Genomic DNA, 23,100 nt, shown 5'->3' with positions numbered 1-23,100 from the left:
CTCCAGCATTCCATACCTAGACAAAGAAGTGACCTGACCCGACGGGAGGAGCTTCGGCTCTTTGCTTCCAACCTTTGGCGCATCCGTACCGGGCCGGCTCACCGGCCGCGGGAAAAAAGCGCCAAACCCACGCCACACCCGCGCGCACGCGCGTCTAAATCGTCTGATGGTTCAGCCCAGAGTCAATTCGAAGCTCAACGTTCATTCACATGCTCCCAAGCCCACACTCCCACACATAGACATAGTCATCATAGTGTACAGACATACATGTCTTGTTCTCACAATTTCACACGGAAAAAAAAAATCATATGAGCGTGATTCGTAATCGATGTACATCGCTTGGATGCCATCTTGATATTATGTAGTATGGTAATGGCAGGACTTCCAAGAAAAATTCGTCCGCCTACGTACAGTTTCCATTCCACCGCCCCTCTCGACTATATGTCTTTTTTTATTCCGCCTCGTCCTCAAAAAATCCAAATATAAAAATGATAGTTTCCGCGCGATCGAGTAAACAATCGCGAGACTCAGCCTTTGAGTAGTGTTGACAGGGTTGCCCATATGTATACCATTTGTGTTTTCCGCGGTCCATATATGACAAACTATCCGTTGGGCATCCTTTGGCCAGATTTGGCTTTCCTCAAACTCGTCTGACGTGTCCAGCCCGCAGAGAATCTTAGAAGATAGTGTGCCCTTGTCCTTCCTCGTACAGAAATGTGTGACCATGTTTGACCCTCCCTTATCTTGTCCCCAGTCCCCATTGGACCGTGTCCATTTTCTTCCGGTTGGGAGACTGCCACTTCTCGCCCGTGTGAGCCCCAGAAACAAAAGAAATGTTATCTTTGGTATAGGGCACCGATGGCAGCCCATCCAGTCTATAGTGTCGGGTATTTCGAAAGAGACGAGTCGATAAAGGAAAAAAGCAGAAAGAAATAGAAATTTGCGCGATGGCGTAAAAGATGCCGCCCTATGGTATCGAAGATATCGTGGAATAGTCGAAATGCCACCCTGCTCCAAAACATCTTGGGCAAAAGAAAATCGAGGTCCGGAGTCGAACTCGCCTCCAACCCGGAGGACGAGAACGGCACACCGGCAAACGCCAAACACCCACCCCATGCAAGTGATTACACAAAGAACTTTTGCGATGGTATCTGCTCAGCTCTGTGAGAAGGTCTCTTTCAGAGGCAGCTCCGCCTTAAAACCGATTGCTAGCCGCCCAAATGCTGGCTGACGCTGATGCAGCCCATTCACTCTCCTCGTACGGGGGAGTGGGCCACTTGTATTGACTTTCAGCGCCATGCGACTTCTTCAGATCCAAAGGCTTGGGTGCGACGGCTTCGTGGTTGTCGCCGAACAACACAGAGTTGTTGCCATTGGCCGAAGGGGACGGAGTCGGGTACGGGTTCGAAATGCCAATGTTGCTGGCAGACTGCCGCAGTCCAGGCTTTCCATCCTTCTCGAGGCGCTTCATGGCTCGGTGGGTCGAGTTCAAAACCTCATCGAGTAGCTCATCCTCTTCATCGGGCGCGTCGTAGTGCTGGACACCGTGGGCGTGGGCGCGACGGGTTCGGCTCGAAATTGGTCCGGTTCCCTTGGCAGCTCCCATCAGGTTGTCAACAGATCGCGGGTGGTGCTGCGGCAGAGAGTGATGTCTCTTCAAAGTGCTGCTGGGAGTAATGAGGTGTGCCGGTGGGACAGGAGCATTGTCGTGGTTCTGCTGGACATCTCTTAACGCCTTATCGAGAGGCTCGTAGAGTTCCGTAGGCTTCGGCGGGGGAGTAGGCGCGTTGTTATCAATCACCATTGAGGACCGGTTGCTGTTCCAGGGTCCGCAGCCGGCCTGTGCCTCGACATCGTCCGAGTTAGGTGACATGGGGGCCTGATGCCTGCCAGAGAAACGACGGGCACGCTTGCGGAGGTGCGAGAAGAAGCTTTCCTTGTGGCCACCGGGCGGTGATGCAAGGCCACTGTTGCCGTTGAGAGCTCGCTCGGCCTGTTGGCGGTGAATCTCGGCATAGTTGTTAGTGCTTGAGGCGACCGACAATTGTCTGCCAATCTTCTTCTTCTCGTCAATCTGAACAGTGCGCTGGCGACCGTTGGCGTACGAATCGTTGTAGGTCACACCGTTTCTCGCCTCGGCAGTCACCGCATCGGAAATGGGCGAAATGGGGCGGATCGAGGGAGTATCGGCATAGGTGCGACATTGGATGGACCATTCGTCCATGTCGTGCGCTTTGACTGAGCAGGGCGCGTCTTTGCAACGGGGACTTCGTTCGTCGTCTGCGAGGGAACGGGGGACGGTCTCGGGGTTGATTCCTTGGAGATTGATTGAGGAACGGCAACTTCGGCGCTTTCGGAGCGGCCAATAAGGGACTTCCTGAACCAGGACGGTTTAGTGGAGGTCGGGGTAGATGAGTTAGAATTGTTGCCGCGGCCAAGATCGGACTGCTTGCGGCCCAAGATTCTCGATGCAGAGGACTTCGGCCTCAGGGGATCAACGGCATCGACGAAATACTCGTGAGCAATTGCCTGTGTTGAGGTCGGGCGGGTCTTGGGGTCCCACATCAGGCACCACGTAACGAAGTGGCTCAGCGAAGCGGGCCACTGAGGTTGCTGCAAAATCGTATCCATGGCATGAGGAGCCATCTTGGGGAATGAGAAGCCCAGCTTGCCGGCCAACCTGGTACCATCCTTCCATTCGCCGCCACCGACACGGGCACCAGACTTGTTGTACCAGTTTCCGGGGCTTCCCATGATCTCACATACCCTCCAAACTTGGTCGACCTCGTTTCCGCCGGGGAAGAGTGGCTTGAGTGTTGCAATTTCAACTGCCATGGCGCCGACAGCCCAGATATCGACGGGAGCGGAGTATTCGCCAGCACGCAGGAGAACCTCGGGTGCTCGGTACCATCTCGTTGAAACGTAGGTCGTGTAGGGAAGCTTTGAGTGGGTTTCGCGTGCAAGTCCAAAGTCCGCAATCTTGACGGTGTAATTGGGAGGCGTAGACGGGGGGGTGACGAGAGCCGAATATCTGCGGAAGGATGTGACGGTGTCTTGGTGGGATGAGGTGGAGACAAGAATGTTCTCGGGCTTGATGTCGCGGTGGAAGAAGTGATGTGCGTGGATGTGCTCGAGGCCCTGCATGATCTGGAAAAGAATGCTCTTGACACTGGCGTTGTCGAGGCATTTGTGATCCCGAGCCTTCATCAATTGATACAGGTTACCCTCCATGTACTCCATGGCGATGTGCAGCTTCTTAGTGTAAGGGTCGAGGAAGATGTCCAGGGCGGGGACGAGGTGGGCGTGGTTGGGCAATGTCTTCAAGAAGACGACCTCACGAAGCTCCAAGCATGGCGTGAATGACTCGAAAGTCTTCTTCATGGTCTTGATGGCAACCTAGACGATGTTTTAGTGACTTTGGTGTGGTGTAACGGGATTGACATGCAGGAACTTACCACCGTACCGCGACGAGCCACGCTAGCACCTGCGCTACGGACTCGGGCGAGAACGACACTGCCAAAGCTACCATCACCGATTTCCTTGAGGACCTCGAATCGGTCTTCGAGAGCCATATTGTTGGCAGAGTGTGATGATGAGCCTCTGTGGGCCAGTTCGTGTGCGACCGTCATTTTGTGTGATTTATGTTGTGTGGACGTGATCGTTGATTCCAGTCAAGATCCTCGTGACGACGGTGTTCCTGGGGCGGGTCAGCTGGCCAAGGCCGCTTTCTCAGGCGTATTAGCCTGGACCGTACCAATGCTGTGCCTAACTAGGAGGAGCTCTGTGTGAGAGCCGCTTGCGAAACCTGTGGCATTCAGACCGGTAGCTTTTCCCAGTATGATAGTGTTTGTTGGTGGTAATGTGGTGATGTGGTGGTGGTGGTGGTGGTGGTGGTGGTGGTAGCAGTAGTAGTAGTAGTAGTAGTAGTAGTAGTAGTAGTAGTAGTAGTCAGGGTTGGTAGTGGTGGTAGTGGTAGTGCGTGTGGTTGAAGAAGTGTTGAAAGTTGTAGTAAGGAAATGCTTTGTGCGGATGTTGTCGCGAGTAATGGGTCGGGGAACAGGTTGATGTTGGAAATAGAAAAAAAGCGAGAATGACTGAGCTGGGATGGACCAAGAGAGCGAAACCAGATGAAGAAGAGGAGACAACGAGGGACGGGCGAAGCCAGGAGGTGGTCGATATTATTAAAAGGGCCAGGGAAGGGTCCAGGGGGTGGGAATGGAGCTAGAACCAGTCGATCGGGGATGGATCCTCAGACGTGGATATCCAGAGGAGACGATGTTCTCGGGTGCGTGGGTCGAGATTGCGATGATGAGGAAGCGACCCTTGGAAGGTGGAAGGGGGGTTGGGCGACCAGGTTTTGTTGGTTTGGTGTCTTTTGGAAACCGCGTTGAATTGTGAAGCTGGTGACGAGGGGAGAGATGAGCATCGACGCACGAGGTGTTTGGGTGGCCGTGGTGGTGTTGTTGGATGTCGATCTAGTCTTTGCTGTCCCGTCTGCGCAATGCGTGTGGTGTGAATGCTTGGATGCAGTTCAAGTAATAGCAGGCTGCTTGTAAATGCAATGCAGCATTCGCGGACCGGACGGCAGTTGATGGATGCTCTGCTTGTTGGATAGCAAAAGCTGGACGAGAACTGCGACGCATATGGGTTGTTAAAAAAAAGAGGGACGAAGAAGCAGATGAGAGAGGAATGGGTCAGGGAGCTTTGGGAGAGGAGGGGAGCCAGAAGCCGAGCGGAAGTGGAAAGGGAGAGCAAGAATGAATGGGTGACGAGGGTCGAGTGGATGGATGGACGGGACGGGGGAGGAAAGAGAGTGTGTGAGAGAAAGTGAGAGTGTAAAGGTACTCCTTTCGGTACGGTACCGTGTAAGGTAGACAGACACCAGTAAGGTAAGGTACGGTACCTTGCGCAGTACGGATACCTTAGTAGAGACTGAGTGTGAGAGAGAGAGGCGTGAGAGAGCAGAAACCCACATACGATCCAGCAGAGTGATTCACCGCGGACCCGCGTCGGGATGGGCGAAGACGAGGATTTGAGAGAGGGCGAGGGGTGGGAAACTTGGGAAAGGAAAGGAACCTCTGGGCTCTGTGGCTCTGCGTAGGGATCTGAGGTACTCCCGTAATAAGATAGGTACCCCTAGTCCACAGCCCAGGCGTGCAAAGTGCGGTACGAAATGCAGTGCAGATAGAAGGGAAATTGATTTCAACTGACCGGGAGTAAGTGGTAAAATGGAGCGAGGAGCCGGCCACTATGCCGTCGACTCGAGAAATGGCCGGGGGCCCGTTCTTAGCATGAACGAATGAATCCGGGGGGGTGAGAGGTAGAAGGAGAGGGTACTGGTGATAGGGGCCCAATTTCGCTAATGGTTTTCGGGGGGGGGCCAGTCGTGGTTTTTTTTTTTTTTTTTTTTTTTACTCTTCCCTCTCAGTCCTTCTGCCCTTTTGCCCTTTTGCCCTTTGGCTCTGGCGGGCCAATTTGCGCTCGAAGGGTGTGTCCAAGGCAAAAGGCAAGGGGGGGTGTGATGGTGGTGGTCTGGGAGTCTCCTGGGACCTGGGGCGGCCAAAAAAGCCTAGGTAGGGGGGAGCCAGCGACCAGGGTCAGCCTGTACCTAATGTTTGTGTGCGAATTGTGTGCCAATGTGCGTGTGTGTGTGTGTGTGTGTGTGTCCAGTTGTGCCAGTATCTGTCTCTCTTTTCTTTCCCTGCGAGAGAGGGACGCTCCAGTGTGCGAGTGCCCACGGAGAGAAATGGTGTGTGTATGTGCGCGCGCGCGAGAGGTACCTGACTGGCCTAACCTGACTTGACCTGTAGGGATAGGTACGGATTGTTAGGTATCTTTTCTCTCTCTGTGCCAGTGGGAGCAGGCAGGAAAGACAAGGTGATGAGAGACAAACCTGTACCAGCCAGAGTCCAGAAATCGAGAACCACCTCAGAGACAGGTATCCGTACCTAAGTCGAGAAGAGCAAGAAAAAAGGAGAATGATGCCGTCGGCTGCAGGGTCGACTTTTGGTTTGATTATGTTCGGACGTTTAGTTGCACTTGCGAGTGGCCGCTGTGTAGACTTGCTTCTTCCTCGTTCCTTTCTCTCCGGCGGTTGTCTCGTCCGCGCCTGGTGCTTGGATCCCTGGGATGGAATTGAATTATTGGAAAATCAAACTTCTGCTGGTCTCGCCTCCCGCCGTCACGGTTCACGGCCTGTCTAATATGTCTGTTCCTCTCTTCCCCTCTTCCATCGTGCCCACACCAGTCGACCCGTCTCTTGTTTTGGTTTTCAACTTGACATACAGACCGTCGCACGGGAAGACGACGGGGGGGACGCCGCCGCGCATGCGCAGTCGCACACCGCGCAGGTCCTTCAACCCATCTTCACTCCAATCCAGACTCATGGGACGTGAGTTGATGGGGCAGCGGGCGATGCTTGATGAACTGGCATACTGCGTAGCCCCGACTGAGTATCTCTGGCCGGGGCGGTCGGCAGTGATGGCCCAGAAACGTAGAGGTCATTGCCCGATAGAGCTTGGTATGTATCCGCTTCGAGGCAGTTGTCAACGGATACATGTTCATCAGGTAGCCCTAGACATGGGATGTGCTGCAGACTTGCTGCGAGTGGCGGCATCACCAGGTACCACGACCACCACCGTAGTATCGTACGCCGCGAAGGCTACGAGAAAAGACGGAGAGCAGAAAATAACACCAGGCTGTGCCCGCGAAGCAACTCTGCACATGCAAGCCCACGGCAGCAACACTGTCAGCATCATCAGCATCAGCATCAGCACCAAACTCCAGAGTACCAGCCGCACCAGCCAGCAGGAATGTACCCGGAAGGGTGCCAAGTAACGACACGGACAGAACGATCCGTGTAGAATACCTCGGCCAGTTGAAGGGGGCACGGTGCGACCGACCAGGGTAGGAAAACGGGGAGCAAGCCGCTCACGCCGTTGGATGATGCCCTAGACGAAAGTGACTCCTCTTCAACTGGCTCAACAGCGGATCAAGACACAAACTCTGGATTGGAGTAATACCTCTGCGGCGCGGGGCACGTGCAGGAGGAACTTTGAATAAGAGGTGAGCACCTCGGCGCTGCGCAGTAATGCAATGTGCCTGTTGTGTATGTGTTGTGTTTTGATATGCCAGCAAAACAGCCACAGGGCCAAACAGTTTTTGCCTAATGCTGGGCCAAAGTGGTGTACATCTTGTCCCTGTGGTTTCGTGCCTTGCTGCGAGTCCGCGACCGCATACATTCGTTATCCGTGGGCAGAGACAAGTACCTCAGGCCAAAGTAGCGTACACCGTAACGTTCCTGATGGTACGCGCATGTAGCGTGCCACGCCCAGCAGGGCAAGACGGGGAACCAGGTCCAAGAATGGAGCTCCGCGATGAGAATCTTGCAGCCTTATTCGACGACACTGGTTGGGGCCGGCTGGGACGGGGGTCTTCGTCGTCTGGTGAATGATGCGCTCCAGGAAACGATTGGTATTTGTGTACGGAGTACCTGTGTACATTCATGTGTGCGTGAGAGTGTGTGTGTGTCGTCTCGTCGCGACACGTAAAGAGTCCGGGTCGGTACCAGTGCATTCGTCGTCCATTTGGATGACGAGTATGAGAGGGAGACCCTAGGAACTGAGCAAACCTTGGAAATCTGCCGTAGGGGACCAGGAGGGGAACGATGCGGGCACAACGGCAACCAGGGGAATCATAGTGTACGGATAAACTGGCAGTGACTGGTCCCCAGCCTCGCTGAGGTTGAGACGGTGATTGATCAAGACAACCCTGAATCCAAGACGTTGAACGGCCGGATCTGGGTGGAAGAAACTGGAGACCCAAAGGTAAAAAGGAAAGTGGCCTTGTCCTGCGTGCCTGCATCCCGCGTCTGCGAAAGGGAAAAGGCTATCATCCGTGTCAGGTTGCCCGCTGTTGGATGGTGCAAGTGGTTCAAGCGCATAAAGCCTCGTTTCCACTTCTCGCACAACACGGAGAGCAGGAGAAAAGGGGAACCTGGCGAGCTGCCGCGAGCTTGTTGCTCATCACCAATGCTAGTGCCACTTGGAAGCCCTGAAAGCCAGGAAAAAGGGTCTCTTGGTGGCGGGAGTGATCGGAGGGGTCCAGGTCCAAGTTCCTGAAGATGTCGGGGCAAAGGATCACTGGGTTGTCAGTGTGTCTTTTCGTCGTCTCCATCTGGCTAATTGTCAATTCAAGCCATGAAACCGAGCTCAAAATGGTGTTTCTAGTAGTGGTGGATGGACTGAAGCATCACCATCACATCGCACCTCTGAATGAGAAAAATATTAAAAAGAAAAAGGGGGCCGCAAGCTCGGGGAAGGTGGAAAGTGGATGCAGCTCATGTCCGTCCGTTTGGTCACTTTTGGTCACCTTGGTGTGAGCTCAGGCACACTACGTACCTGACTCCTAGCCGGTAGCTCAGGTACGTATCCATGTCCTTTTCCACAACCTCACCTCGTGCTTTGCCTCCCACGCCTCCGTACCTTATCTGGATACGTAGGAGGTATCTCGGTGAGCTGAACGTTTGATTCCATCGGTACGTATCTGTACTGAGGTGCTTCATTCGGCAACGCGACATTGACGCGATTGAACCAAAGCCGGGACCTGGCAGGACGTAACGAGTTCGAGCCCGCAGCTGTACTGTGATGTCTACGAGCCAGGTCAGCGGTGTGCGCTTGTGTAGCAGCTTCGACTGTATGGATAGGTACGCTGCCTAGGTAGTCATCGGACAGCTGCCGCGTTCCTCTCTCCCTATTCCTTTTCCTCGGGTCTTCATGTTTGACAGCAGCAGCCAGCTCATCGTGTGGTGTGCAACAAGCGGCACCGGCTGGCAGAACGAGTGCGAAAGAGGTAAGAAGCAAGGGGACGATGAGAAACTGTCCACGCCAACCAGTAGATCAGCCGGGGGGCCGGGAGGCGCCACCTTAGGGCCTAAATACTAACCTCGAAGGCTGCCCGAGACTGACTGGCAAGCACGTTGGGCCTCACGCCTGGATTGGCACCGCGGGCGGTATCCGTACCACCATGTCGCTTTTTGAGAACACAAAATAGAAGACGGCCAGCTGCTTAGCTTTGTGCATACATAGCGCCTCCGATGGATCTGGCGCGACCTTGGCTGCTCGCACAAGCCCCCGAAACAGCAGGCAAACGCCTACTAGGGCCAATTATGCCAGGCCCGTGTGTCCAATTACGCTGTCAAGCATCCCAGCGTCGCGATGTTCAGGTACCGGAGCACATCTTTCCCATTTGGCTGTGTGGGAGGTATTCGGTACCTGGCCCGCCTTGCATTGGTGGATTACTGCTGCATCAACGCCCTCGGCTTTATTGGATGCTACTAGTTGACAATGCCAGGGGCAAAGAAGGCGAATGGAAGCATCCAAATGGTGGGGAGAGCTGATGATCCGGCCAAGTAACTCAAAAATGCGCCTGAGGTAGCGACGGGCCTATCGCGGTAGTCGTGAAATAAACTGTCGATGAAGCGCGGTAGCTCGTAGAATACGGGTACGTGTGGCAATGCGTACGAGTTCCATTCTCAAATCTGCAAATCTCATCACCACCTCGGGGTGGAATTGGGAAATGCGAACACCCACCCTGCATGCTGGGAATTGTGCAGGTGTTTCTCGTCGTTTCATGTCTCGCCGTTGAGCCCTAGACGCTGGGTTAATAAGCCTTTGCATTGGCCGACACACTCATATAACTTAACCCACACGCTGCTAGTACAGAAGCAGAGTAAAATCCAAACGTCCTCAAGCCTCAACTCAAGCCAGTGGTGCGGAGTATCGAGTAGGTATCCATACGGTGTATTACTGTTCGTACCAACATGCTTTATTGGTATCCGCCATGTGCCCTTGTTCGTCGCCGGCTCGTTTGCCTGCCCCCAGTGCTACCTTAGCTCGGGGCCTGCGGAACGGCCCTGAAGAGCCATCCTGCTTGCCTGATACCGTTTTTTGATTCGCTCGCGGTGAAAATGAGGATGAAGTATCAGCGATGCCGCCGAAGGGGTCTGGGTCTCGTCAAACTGCCTATTATGTCATCTGGCGAACAAGCTACTCCAGAGACATACACTCATATCCGATCTTCAGAGACGCAGTGATATCAGCCGAAACCATACTGCACAGCCAGCAATTGACAATCTCCTCCTTTTCTTGGACCTCTTCTCCGATAGACAGTAGAGGCGACGTCGGCAGGGTTGGGATTGTCGGTGCGAACCTGATCCTGTAGCCAGAAGCGCGTCAGTGTGGGCACGTCCATAAGTCAGGAACAAGAAAAACCAGGCATAGGGGAGCAAAAAACGTGGAGGCAGCCCACCTGGCAGGCTGGCGCTCGACATTGATGTGCGAATGGGCGAGCCCAGATTCCCAGCAGCCTGGTGTTGACTTCGGTGACCCAGGAGAAATGATGAAACACGGCGGGAAGGTTGCGGGAAAGGGAATCAGGAGGGGAGCATCCGTACCTGCCTGCCTCCTGCTTCGGAGAGACTGGATGTCGAATGATGACATGTCGCGCTGGGCGCAAAGGGAAAGAATGCAGGTGGAGGGCGCTTCCTGCCTTCCTGCCGGCTCTAGCCCAGAAAAGGCAGGGAGCTACATGAGCACTGTACCTGCTTCCGCGGTGATGAACTTCAGGACCTTCCTCCGTGGCATTCGGGGATCTTTTTGACGCAGAACCGAGAGCACTTTGCCAATCTTTTGTTGATTAAGGTATCGAGAAAAAGGAAAACATACTCCGTAACTCCCCTGACGTATGCACTTTTGCACTTACAATTTGCTACAGCACGATGCGTGGCGCCAGGAGGTGACGTTGCAGTGCTGCTGGTAACTCGCCGTTCAACGTTCAGCAATTCCCCGATGAAGCCACCAACTTACAAAAGTCTGTCGATGTAGGATAACTCGCTCGGCTGGTTTCTCCTTCGCCGCAATGCCCAATTACCAGACACTTGGGTCAAAAGTCGACCACGGGCTTATGATGGCGTACATCGCCAACCGGCCGAGGCAACAAGGGGTCGCCAACCAGAACAGGGCGCCCTGTCCAGCGTGCCTCGAAGCTCTCGATCAAGCTCGACCCGAACACGGGGAGCTGGAACTGGAGCTTTTTTTTTCTGGCCCCCTCTCTTCAGTCTTCCCGTATCCGTACTGGGACTCTGGGACTCTGGAACCTAGGAAACTTGTGATGCTTTGGGAAAGCTCACCGGTGACCATGCCAACGAACGGAGCTCATGGGGCAAAGAGGCCCTCCTCCCGTTCGTTCTAATCCATCAGCTTGTCGCAACGAGACAATCAGTGGAGATGCCCAAACCGAATGACACACTGCAATCCGCCGCAACCTGCCGAGAAAAAAATGATCGATGTTATTGCTTGGGCCCATAGTATGGAAAACGTCTGGAACATGTCGGCGTATGTGCCATCTCTAACAGTAGCCAAGGCCCCCCACCCCTGATTGCCTCCGTTACCGTCAACCGTATGCGAGATTCCTGCCTTTACAGAGTCAAAAGGCTATCAGGACGTTTGGTTGCTTGGGATGGTTTGCCGCCTTGCCGCAGGCGCACTGCGGTGCGCACGCGGGTGCGTACACCATCGTCGCTGCGTCTTTGCAACTGTCACTGCGATTGACACCGCGCCAAGTCTCAGGAACATGCGGCCAAAGCAACAGACTCATGGCACGGAGGATTCGACGACGACAGCGACATTGGTGAGGCAAACAAGTTGAACACCGACCGAGCACGTCGCAATGCGACACCCACCGTTGTCACCTCACTTCGACTCGACGTCGTCGTCTCGAGACGTGTCTTTGGCCTCCCTACCCAAGGAAATTGTGTTTGTCAAACCCCCGCCCACCGAGTATCCTATTTCATCACTTTCCCCTCCCCCTCCCCCTCCTCACAATCCCACGGGCCTTTCCGTTAGATTGTCAGCTAGAGAGGCATCAGAGGGGACCGTCATCCTTGGAAGGGGACTTTGATGAGGAAAGACGCTGATCGACGAGCTACGGAGGAACGTTGGGCACCACGCACCCGGGGCAATTTGAGAACGACCAGATCTGTGCCCACTGCCCGTTAGACCAGGCGTTCGACCAAGGGTCTAGCCAGGATACGACCCACTTGTTGCATAAATCGTTGTGCATGGGCATGAAGCTCTCGATTATGGATATGCTCATAGCCGATTTCTGTTTAAACAAACATCCCCGATAAAGGATGCTCAGACTGCGAGTCTCTATCACGATTCACCTCACGCAGTCTAACATACTATGGTTTGCTGATAGATTGGGTATTTGGTAGTTTTCAAGGACTTTGAGCCTACAAGTGAGAAAAACATACCACACGCTACCTACATAGAGCTGGAAGAAAAATGAAATGCGATGTCAACGATAGTAAGGTAGCGGTGCATCATCTGACCGAATTCCAGATGCCTCACCGCTGCTTGGAGAGTCGTACCGACTTCCCGCAGGGAAATTATCGTTTGAGGAAATCCACATATCTGCACATGTCATGAATTCCCATGGTCACCGACTTAAGGGTTCTTCTTTTCACAGGTGGGAGATATTTGCCGGCGTGGAAAATGTGAGTGCCTAGTCTCATCATGTCCAGTTGACGGAGAATGGTCCGAGAATGTAAAGCCTCGTTCCAGCAAACGAAACAGTGTCATTGTCTCTGTCGAAAGATAAGAAGCAGGAAGATGGGTGCGTGGCTCATGCAGACTCAACCTCATTGACAAAAACGAGATATCACAAAGGCTGCTACCACCTTGGGTGGTTTTCGGGCACATCTTACTCAAATGCCCCCTTACCCACCAGCTCCATCTCCGTACCTTGTTATCGAAGGGGATCCGAACAAGAGTCAAATCTAAGCCTGACGCAACAAAGTATGGTATAAATAAGACAATAGAGTGCCTGTTTAGTATTTGAATCGATATATACTCGGTGAGGTATACTGTTAGAGAAAGTCGACTGTATCAATGATTGCTTGACATTGAGGCTCGTAGTTGGCAATGATGGCGCATGAAGTATGACTGCCTCGCCAGTTTCCCCTCGCCAGCTCCATCAATCCCTACCTTATGGTTCAGTGCCACCAATTTACACCGCATGCGGCCAAGATTGGGGTGCACCCTCACGGGTTCCATGCCCTCCAGTTTATCTCCTAAGGCCTAGTAGGTCATGCACCACGTGGCTACCGTCACTGGACCTACCCTTTTCAGCCTGCAACCACATCGGGCTTTCGGAATGCATCGGTTGAACCGGTGGGAGGGCGAAATCCCTCAAGATGCAGGCTGACTGGAGTAACGGTTCACAGGAGCCAACAAAGAGGTCCACTACTACGGAGAGAAGGGTTCGACAAGAATCCGATGAGCGCCCTCAGGGAGCACGGGGAACGCTGACACGGAGCCTTATCCGGGGCGTGGGTACCTACAACCTGCCGCACATGCCGCTCCCACCGCGTGGTTGGGAGCACCGATAATCGGCCCCACTTATTCATTCCTTCTGAAGGTTTGCGACTGTTGGAGGAATTTTTTTTTTTTCTGCTCCTACCCCAATTGCTTTTCGCCGACGACATTTGTCGAAAATATTTTTCTTCCCTCTTGGAGCCTCACCGTTCCCTCGTCGAAGTACGAGCGCCAATCCACTTTCTCTCGAAGAGGCCGGCTTGTTTCGTCCCGAAAATCTCGTGGTGCCTCGTTCCCCCGACTGTCTTTTTCCTAAGTCCGAAACACGAAGAAAACACGGCGTGGACCCTGTCCAACTAAAAAAATATACCCCGCCATCGGATACCCCGCCACCACCCACGACCGAAGCTATCTCGAACACCAACACCCATAACTACGTTGGTTCCTTCTGCGCAAACGTTTGCCAAGCTTCTTTGAACACGGAAGCATTGGATCGACCTCAAGAACCACTGATCTCCCGCAAGATCCCGCAAAGAGCAAGGCAAGATGTGTGGAATTCTTGGAATCTGCATGGGCCATTATGACCGGGATGAAGACAACTGCGACGCTGCGCAGGACATCCATGAAGCCATGTACCTTCTTCAGCACCGCGGCCAAGACGCCTGCGGTATTGCGACTAGGTAAGGGAGCCTCAAGGACGCCTAGTCAATTGCAGGCTTTGGCTGACACCAGCAGTTCCTATGGAGGACGAATCTTCATGAACAAGGATTCTGGCATGGCAGCGACCGTCTTCAAGGACGGCAAGAGGGTTATTGACTTGCCTGGATGGATGGGCATTGGTCACCTTCGCTACCCTACCTGGGGAAGCAGTGGACGTGCTGAAGGTCAGAACAAAGCTGGGCTGGTGACACCTCACGGCCTTTGAGAGGCTAACGCAGATCACAGCTCAACCGTTCTACGTCAACAGCCCCTATGGAATCTGCCTGTCGCACAATGGCAACCTCACCAATGCTGCTGAGCTCCGTGCCTTCCTGGACAAGGACGCTCACAGGCACATCAACACCAGCAGTGACAGTGAGCTGATGCTGTCTGTCTTTGCCAACGAGCTTAATGAGACTGGAAAGGCGCGTATCAACGAGACGGATCTGTTCAGCGCGCTTGAGCGCACTTACAAGCGCATTCAGGGTGCCTGGGCTAGCGTCATCATGGTTGCCGGCTATGGTGTAGTTGCGTTCAGAGACCCTGATGGTATCCGTCCTCTGGTTTGGGGTTCTCGCAAGTCGACTCCCAACCCTGATGACGACGCTTACGACTACATGGTTGCATCGGAGTCGATTGCTCTGCGCCAGCTGGGCTTCAAGAACATCACCGATGTCTTGCCTGGACAGGCTGTTCTCTTCAAGAAGGGCTGCCCTCCTGTTTTCCACCAGATTCAGGAGCCGGCTTCATACAGCCCTGACATCTTTGAATACGGTAAGAAGCTACAATATTGGAAATGATGCTGGAACCTGCTGACGTTATCAAGTGTACTTTGCAAGGCCTGACAGTGTCATTGATGGAATCAGTGTCCATGAGTCACGCAACCGCCAGGGTATTAAGTTGGCTGACAACATCATCGCTCGACTGGGCGAGGAGGCCGTCAAGGATATCGATGTTGTCATCCCTATCCCCGAGACTTCCAACACGGCTGCTGCAGCCTTGGCGGAGCGCCTCAGGAAGCCCTACTCCATGGGTTTCGTCAAGAACCGTTACGTTTTCAGAACGTTCATCATGCCTGGACAGCAGATGCGGCAAAAGAGCGTTCGCCGCAAGCTCAGCACCATTGATTCCGAGTTCAAGGGCAAGACCGTGCTTCTTGTTGACGACTCGGTGGTTCGCGGAACGACTAGCCGAGAGATCGTCACCATGGCGCGTGAGGCCGGAGCTCGCAAGGTCATCTTCAGCTCGTGCTCGCCCGAGGTCATCCACCCCCACGTCCACGGCATTGACTTGGCATCGCAAAAGGATCTGATTGCCCATGGACGCACCAACGCAGAAATTGCCGAGCAAATCGGTGCTGATGACATCATCTACCAGACGGTCGAGGATCTCGTGGCCTCATGCGCCGAGCTTTCTCCTCGTGACCCCAAGACGCAGACTTTCGAGATCGGCGTTTTCAGCGGTTGCTATGTCACCCCCGTTTCTGAGGCCTACCTGGAGCAGCTCGACGATGCCCGCAACAGTGGCAGGAAGCGTAAGGCGCTTGTTGCCAGCAGCGGCCCCGTGAATACCGGCCCTGCGGACTCTGCGGAAACTCCTGCTGCTAAAATCGCCAAGACCAATGGCTTGGCGGCCCGGACACGAGCTGACCCGCAGTCCCCGGGAAACCCTGCGGACATTGGGTATGTACATTGAACTTGCAATATGGGAAATGTTGACTGACTAAACGGCTTGCAGCATCCACAACGCGGCTCATGAAGGGGGAAACTAGACGATCCAAAGATGCTCACGCAACTATTCAGAGAAAGGCCGGAAATGGGGTATACAGAAAATCAAAAATTCAAGAGAGGCGTTGGGGAGGGATTGGTATTTTGGAACTACATTGCATTCATCTCTGAGGTTTATTACTCAGGCTTGGAGTTGGGTACTTGGATTGGTACTCGGCTGGTTAGAGAGAGAGGTATGTATGGTCGTCCGTACATAGGGTTCTTTTCGAACGTCCTGCACATAGATGGTTCACAAGAATTAATCATCCATTCAAACAATTGCTTGGTGGGCATCAGTCGTCGTTGGAGTGTACCCGGTAGTAGCATGAGTAATCTTAGGAGATACCCAGAACCTCTGCATAAATATGGGCCAGGATGGTCAACCCCGGTTAAGTGCATGCGCTTCATACTTGTACATCATCACAGTCAACGTCGCTCCAATTTGTGTCATTTACACTAAGGTATTCGTAGGCCCGAGCCCGAGGGTTCCATCGACCGGTCAGTTCTCTCCATCCGCGCCAGACGGTGAAGAAATTCCGTGAAACGATCCACCGTCGCGTTTCCCCCCTTCCCTTCTTCCCGTTCCCACAGGTGGTGGTCAGGTTACAAGCCGGACTGACTGGTTCCCAGCCTCCAGGTACTGCAGCCTGTAGGTAGCCTTTCCGCACAGAGCCTGTCACGACTCATATCCCAACCCTCATCCCAGTGCCTGTATCTTTTCCCACCAAGGACCCTTGATTCCCTAGTAGAAAAAAGATGGGGAAAGAAACTCTCACAGTGAACTTCTTCGTGAAGAGAAAAGACGATGAAGAAAAAGAGGTACATGGCCAGGGGACCTGGTTCGAACTTTGCAAAGACATGGGACCCGGACGACCAACCGGCACATCCGCGGTTCGACGACCGGCGTCCATTTGGAATGACAGCTAGTGGGGAATATCGCCCTTTTGCCCAAGTTTCCCAATAATGAGTGTCCGTGCCAGCCCAGACGCAATAATCCCATCCAAGCCCAAAACTTTGCTGGGCGAGAGAACCCGCCTGCCCACTGGCTGCATTGTGAGATGAAGTAAATCTCAATGGGCGAAGTTGCCAGAAAGATGAGCGCCTGTATGAGTAAGTCATTGACCTAGTGAACGGGTTTCACTGGCTTTCCCCTCTCCGTTGGTGCCATCGCCGCCGCCGCCGCCGCGGCAACATCTTCAACACGTTGACTAAGGTAAGACAATCTCTCCACTATGGCGCCCTCCCCATCGGACGGACTCCACGACCCCTTTCTCGCCTGCTAGATGCACCCTTTTGCCTTTTGCCTCAGGGTGTCTTTCAGCCTGACAGATACTTCACAAGTTCACACCACTGAATCCATCAGGCAGGCAGGAAGACGAAGGAGGGTGATCATCTCGCGGTGGATTCGCATGTTTGCTTCGGCCTGGCAAGAAGAGCATGGACATGGTCACCTTCAATCGCCGGTCATTATGACGCTCAGTGCTGCACAGCTTTATGCCTCTCTTCAGGGTCGGACCCTTGGAAGAGGGGGAACAGGCAGAATCCCAAGGAATGCAAAGGCCGCGCCGTCCGCCGGTCTCTTGGGACGGGCTGCGTTTTGGCATTTTGGCCAACATACCCCGCCAAATGGGCAATGCCAATAGTCGATACCTATGCTCTGGCGGATTGGTTGGGCCCATGCCATGCAAAATGCAAGCCGTGCGGCTGCAATGTCACCGACGTTTTTGCTGACGGGCATGAATTTGGCCAAGGTTTGGCCGGGTTTCCGCCTTCCTGTCTAAGACACTTTACGCCCCCAAAGATTCGAACCAATCTGAATTGGGGGCACAGCGTCTCTTAGTAGAAAGGTATTCGAACCGACAACCATGCTCAGCTGGGCTTGGGAAAGCACCGCATGGCCGCATTACCATGGCCAACTTCGAGGCATGGAAGTAGAGATGATGGACGACGGATGATGCCCCCTCCCGCCCTCTTTTCTGCAGTTGCACAAAGCACATGCACAAGCGCGGGGCTTTGGCTCCGCATAGAGTGTTTCTTGTTCCGAGTTCGTTGTCGATGATTTTACTTGGGGGCCATTAATGTGCCCTCGAATATTGCCAGACAAGGGGTTGGTGGGATTTAGGATTGGTTTCCCGCTTCCTCGAAAAGAACAGAGCATTGGCCCATTTTCAGGGACCCCTCGTGGGATTTTCGTCGTGATACAATCTGTCGCCCGTGTTTCCACTAACCATCCCCCCTTAACCTGAATCCCCTCTGTCCCATCCATGAGGATCGAGGGGAGAGGGGAGGGACGTGCGAATTGTCTCGTGGAAAAGGGCAAGGCAGACCTCCGGCCTCCGGGCCTGCTGCACTGCATTATCCGTACGGATACGCATGCCATGCGACGCGCAACAGACTTCTTCCAGAAGCTTTGGGCCGCGGGTTCCCTTGCCCGGGCCCCATGTCGTCTCAAGTTCATCCGTGGTTGCGAAGCGAAGCGAATAACTCCTCTAGGGCTATCCGTACTCTGTCCCTCTTTGTCTGATAGCCTACCTTATGCCAGGATGCTTCTCACCTACTATGTTGCCGCTGGACCTCATATTACGGAGGATGGTTTAGCGATCCCGTCTCTAACTCTTCATCCAGCGAATGGAGTGCTATAAGCCGGGCACTCTCGTTTCGCTAGTTCTTGGCTTCTACACGAGACTCGTAGAGACAATGGCATTGTGCCAATTTCGGGGGGTCTTGCAACATCTTGTGACTGATCAGAACATGATCTCGTGATCGGTGGATATACTCCGTATGGACATCTCTTTCCCAGAAAGCCACGCGCTTCGCTCATCCTTGTGCTGACTCGGGGTGGGCGCGGAGATCACGATGTCGTGCTGCCGATGCATCTGTGCGGACCTAGAGTTCTGACGCTGTACTTGTACATCTCCGTTGTTGCATAGGCATCCTCCGGGGGTTCTGCGAGGTGGTTACAGATCGCTCCATCCCTCATCACCCTCATCTCTGGGCAACGGAAATTTTCCCATTCTCTTTTTGCACGGTTCCGTTAATTACTGCTGTTGCAACTGGACCAACCACCACCCTTGAAAGACACACACCCAGACATTGGAAGGATGCTGGTGGGATTCAGGGTGGGACTGGGAGGGGAGGGCCGCCGCGGGTGTTTGGGAAGCATCCGGTTCATCTCGTCCCACGAAGTTGGGAAACCGCCGATCCGGAGCCGCCGCGTGGCCGGGCAGAAGCTCTTTTTCCTAGTCCGGATGCCGCGATATGAAAGGTGCCCGTGGCAACGACGCAGATGTATTGGAATCCTCGACGATCCCTCTACCGTGGTTCAAAAAGGCTGTTTCGTTTTAGTGTACCGCCACCCATTGGACCCTTGGAAAGCTTCACGCGAGATGAGCAGAACGTAGGTATCGTATTCCAACACCCCCTCCCTCTTTCGTCCATCTCGTGAACGCTTAAAAAAAAAAAAGTCCCCGCGCTCGCCTCGCTTCGAAATTTCGTTGAGACAGGCCCTGAACTGAGAAGTAGAGGCCGCTGTTGCAGTAGCTCTATGCCCTGCAAAAACTAGCGCCCTGCCAGGCGTGGAGATTCGATTCCGCTTCTGGAAGCTGTGGGATTTTTCTTCTCTTTTCTTCCTTCAGGACCCCTTGGACAATGGAAGACCGACCGAATGGAACCCCACGTTGAGTAAGACGGCGGATGCAGCGGTGTACATTTCCGAATGGAGATGAGGGCATCCACTGCCGTCCACCGGACAACAGAGTATCGTGCCGAACGGAACGTTCTCCATGTGAAGAAGACCGACCCATGTGAAGTGAGTGCATAAGCCGTTTTTTGTGAGAGCTGGAAGTGTACAAGCTTTATGCGTCTGACTGCCGGGGTTCCACAGCGCCGGTATGGTTTTTTTTTTTTCCTTTTCGGAGGTGGCTCCGGGTGGCGGCTGACGACATGGAAGAAGACCGCGAAACTGCAACGGTCGTGGCCGGTCAATTTTGAGAAAAAAAAAACATACAACACCAGGTATTCGCTGATCGTCACCGACTCAACTACTAATCTGGCCCTCATCAGCTTGTCTATGGGAGAGCGGACGGGATCCCGAATTTTCTGATGGGTGTGGTCGTATGTGCTTGTCTATTCAAAGAAGTTTCATTATATTGGAAGGGAATTTTACGCACCTGCTTCGGCTTGGCTCTGAATGCGCACTATTCAGCCTCGAAGTAGCTCCTTCATAAGCTCCTCTCCTTATGTTGATGTGGTAGTATACGGTTCTGGAAGTGAGAAAGCCGTTGAGCAGTAGACTGAGAACGACAGTGAATGTTGACAGAAGAAGATGGTGGCAATAGCAAGACTGCGTTTTGAGAGAGCCACTAGGCCAGCTTTTCGAGATTCCTTCTCAATATGTAGCAACGTTCTTCGCTTTGGGGGAAACCTTGCTGACTTGAGCTCTTTCAGAGGTAAATGTTCATGCCTCGGGGGCTCATCAGTACCCTCTTAAATGGCAAGTAGTAGGAGTATCCTGCTTGCGGGTTCTCCTGAGCCTAAAAATCACGTGAGCTCACCGACATGCCAGACAGGTAGCTACTTATTGAGAAGTCGCAATCGAAGGCAGATATCTTGTTCAAAATCAAAATGCAGTAGGTTGCTCGCTAGATGTATGGGCCAAGGTACCAAATCGAACTTCACATATATACTTAGGTGATCTTTGACATTAATGCTGGCTGTCTAGCGAATGCGCATAAGGGAGGAAGAAAGTCACGGAGTACTGAGTAAGTGCAAAACACCAAAGATGAGTTCATCCTAATGTGCAGTTACGATGTGATGTGCCTAGAGAAGTTGATCAACCGAATGAATTACTCGATGCTTCAGTCTCAAGCTGAGTGGCTGACCAGGTCCCCTACCGGGCCATCGTTCTTTCCTCCCGTCGTCCCTTTGTTTCTGCCTTGAGAACGGTAGGAACGACGAGGAATAACAAACGCGCCTTCTCCAGACGCTCTTGGCTGCCTAAAAGGCCGGCCGTTATTCTGAGTCCTCTTTCTCTCCAACCCTCCAGTTGTCCCGCTTCAGTCACTCACACACTCAGCCCCCCGGAAATTCCCACCGACATCATAAAATCCTTTTCTCAACACACATCTTTCATCAATTCTTCCCTAGAACTCATCAGATCCGCCAACACTAGCATCCGCATCGCTACTTGTTACTTGTACCTTCCAGTCAAGAAAACCTTCATTCTACTTCCCACTCTTCGCGCCAAAAACATTTGGTCATCTTCTACAAACACAATTCCCAACACACACCAAGATCATAGCCATGTCGTCTTACTATTCTTCTCGTCCTAGCGGGTAAGTAAAATACAGTATTATTTTCTCACTGTGGCCAACAGCACTAACAAATATTTTTCTTAGTTCCCAGGACCTTGGTGAGAAGCTTGGCCAGAACATGGCTGAGAAGTAAGTTGCGATATACAAGAATGGTGCCGATGCGACTAGTCTCTGATCACGCTGACATTTTCTTATAGTTATCGCTGCAAGATTGGCGGTGAGTGGAAGCCGATGTCTGGCTTCTCCAAGAAGCAGCAGAAGCTTGTTCAAGATAAGCTTGATCGACACGCCAAAGTCAACCGTGCCAACACTGGCATGGTCTGCCGCATCCACTCGGGCGAGCCCGTCAATGAGATCCGATGTGAAGGTCCCTGTGACGAGATCAAGACCTTGGACCAGTTCTCCAAGAACAACAGAACCAATGGCGTCAACGTGAGTACCCAAGTCACATGCAATTGTCACTTCCGCCCACATCTCGTCTACAGATCTGCAAGTCTTGCCAGCACTGGATCAACACCCAGGAGCCCGGCTATACTCCGTGGGCCGGTCCTAATACTCAACTGGACCCCCTGGAGAACTCGGACGACTACGCGAGTCACCTCCCTACTGATCCCTCCGAGATCTTTGACTTCCGTAGCGAGGTTGATCGGGTAAGAAAGAACACGAAATGCCAACTTGAACAAGACTAATGTGCCCTCGCAGCCCCTCGCTCCCATCACTGGAACCAACGGCCTCACTACCGAGAGTGACCTCTTAACTCGCATTGAGTCTCTGGGCATTGAGACTCGCCAGCCTTATGTTGCCGGCCCGATCGGCCTTGGGGCTCGTGATAACGGCCATGCTAGCTACGATGCCATCGCCTCCGGCCCGGGCAGCGAGAGTATTGCCTCTGCTGCTACCTCGGCTATTGCAAGTACCACTGAGACAGGTCGTGACTACGACTTTCACAACACCTTCCTTGATGTTAACTTCAATGCCTACGACTCGGCTGGTAAGAAGCACATCAAGACCAAGGTCCCCAGTACGCAGTCCAGTGGCTCTTCCATCATTGAGAGTCGCTATACCTACGAGGGAGGTCGCCCCGAGAACGGAACCAATTCTACTGTTGTCGCTACTTCTAGCGTTGCTCCTAGCGGTCCCTGGCCCGGTGTAAGTTCATGGATCACTTTCCAATTTTTCGGTATCCGACTAACACACCCTCGAGAATCGTCAGCGCGATAGAAAGCAGCTCACGAAGGAGGAGCACCGCGCGCTCCAGAGAGGCAAGCCTCAGCCCCAGACACTCTTCAACCCCATTCCTTACGGCAACGGCGATGTCGACAGTGACGACGAGTAGGAACCTCGTTGGTCCACGCGTCATCTGGGCACCAGATAACTCTATTTGGTAGCGGTGGTTTCATTCAGCCGCCATGGAAACATTTCGACGAGCTTCCTTACATACTTGGAACAAGCGTCGGGAGCGGGATCATGATTTCTTCTCTCCGACTGTACGACTTCTCAATGATAGGACGGTGGGGGTTCGGAACGGATAGGATCATGGCAAGGAAAGCACGAAAAGGTTTTGCTCCTTTAGGTACCTCGCTAGTCAGGTAACCGCAACCTCGTTAATAGTCAGTTCACTTTGCAAATCAAAACGTTCCCTATGCAACCATGTGTATTTCAACTGTGTAACGAGAGAAACATGTAGCCAAAAAAGAAACCCGAGACGCCCACCGCCATCCAGTCTCATTGCCGATGCGGCCTGTCCAATGTGTGTGTGTGTGTGATCCCGTGCTCCTATCCAGCCGGGGTGATTCTTTTTGAAAATGCCCCCAAACCATACCCAAAAGAAAGAGAACAAAAAACGATGTGTCCTCCCCGCGTGCCGCAACCGGCGCAGAGATGATCCTATCCCAGATTCCAACATGATGCTGGCTTATAGTACTCCCGCCCTCAAGGTGTCGTCGA

The 23,100-nt window shown here is 53.3% G+C and overlaps 5 protein-coding genes across 5 annotated transcripts; 3 read left to right on the top strand and 2 right to left on the bottom strand.

Moving 5' to 3' along the window:
- Positions 1 to 1,195: 1,195 nt before the first annotated feature.
- On the bottom strand, positions 1,196 to 3,629 carry BDZ83DRAFT_649781 (kinase-like domain-containing protein; the record flags this gene model as incomplete). Its single annotated transcript, XM_060510312.1, has 3 exons — positions 1,196 to 2,134; positions 2,203 to 3,396; positions 3,456 to 3,629. The coding sequence occupies 3 exons, from the start codon at positions 3,627 to 3,629 to the stop codon at positions 1,196 to 1,198; spliced, it is 2,307 nt and encodes a 768-aa protein (XP_060367254.1).
- A 2,272-nt stretch (positions 3,630 to 5,901) lies between these two features.
- Positions 5,902 to 7,119, top strand: BDZ83DRAFT_790658 (uncharacterized protein). Its single transcript, XM_060515715.1, has 3 exons — positions 5,902 to 6,520; positions 6,578 to 6,745; positions 6,801 to 7,119. Exons 1-3 carry the CDS (start codon positions 6,130 to 6,132, stop codon positions 6,908 to 6,910), a joined length of 669 nt encoding a protein of 222 aa, XP_060367253.1. The 5' UTR covers positions 5,902 to 6,129; the 3' UTR covers positions 6,911 to 7,119.
- Positions 7,120 to 9,729: 2,610 nt separating this feature from the next.
- BDZ83DRAFT_613699 (uncharacterized protein) lies at positions 9,730 to 10,475 on the bottom strand. Its single transcript, XM_060507773.1, has one exon. It carries the CDS (start codon positions 10,328 to 10,330, stop codon positions 10,079 to 10,081), a length of 252 nt encoding a protein of 83 aa, XP_060367252.1. The 5' UTR covers positions 10,331 to 10,475; the 3' UTR covers positions 9,730 to 10,078.
- A 3,062-nt stretch (positions 10,476 to 13,537) lies between these two features.
- Positions 13,538 to 16,189, top strand: BDZ83DRAFT_613690 (amidophosphoribosyltransferase). Its single transcript, XM_060507772.1, has 4 exons — positions 13,538 to 14,056; positions 14,112 to 14,260; positions 14,322 to 14,849; positions 14,902 to 16,189. The coding sequence occupies exons 1-4, from the start codon at positions 13,923 to 13,925 to the stop codon at positions 15,768 to 15,770; spliced, it is 1,680 nt and encodes a 559-aa protein (XP_060367251.1). The 5' UTR covers positions 13,538 to 13,922; the 3' UTR covers positions 15,771 to 16,189.
- A 4,649-nt stretch (positions 16,190 to 20,838) lies between these two features.
- On the top strand, positions 20,839 to 22,614 carry BDZ83DRAFT_219647 (Stc1 domain-containing protein). Its single transcript, XM_060501748.1, has 6 exons — positions 20,839 to 21,174; positions 21,238 to 21,282; positions 21,351 to 21,585; positions 21,639 to 21,803; positions 21,856 to 22,302; positions 22,358 to 22,614. Exons 1-6 carry the CDS (start codon positions 21,143 to 21,145, stop codon positions 22,487 to 22,489), a joined length of 1,056 nt encoding a protein of 351 aa, XP_060367250.1. The 5' UTR covers positions 20,839 to 21,142; the 3' UTR covers positions 22,490 to 22,614.
- The last annotated feature ends 486 nt before the right edge of the window (positions 22,615 to 23,100 follow it).

Source organism: Colletotrichum acutatum (assembly GCF_030867785.1).
Source record: "Colletotrichum acutatum strain CBS 112980 chromosome Unknown BDZ83scaffold_26, whole genome shotgun sequence".
NCBI classification, from domain to species: Eukaryota; Fungi; Ascomycota; class Sordariomycetes; order Glomerellales; family Glomerellaceae; genus Colletotrichum; species Colletotrichum acutatum.
Note: the sequence above shows the minus strand (reverse complement) of the source record. Positions and strands in the feature narration are given on the sequence as shown.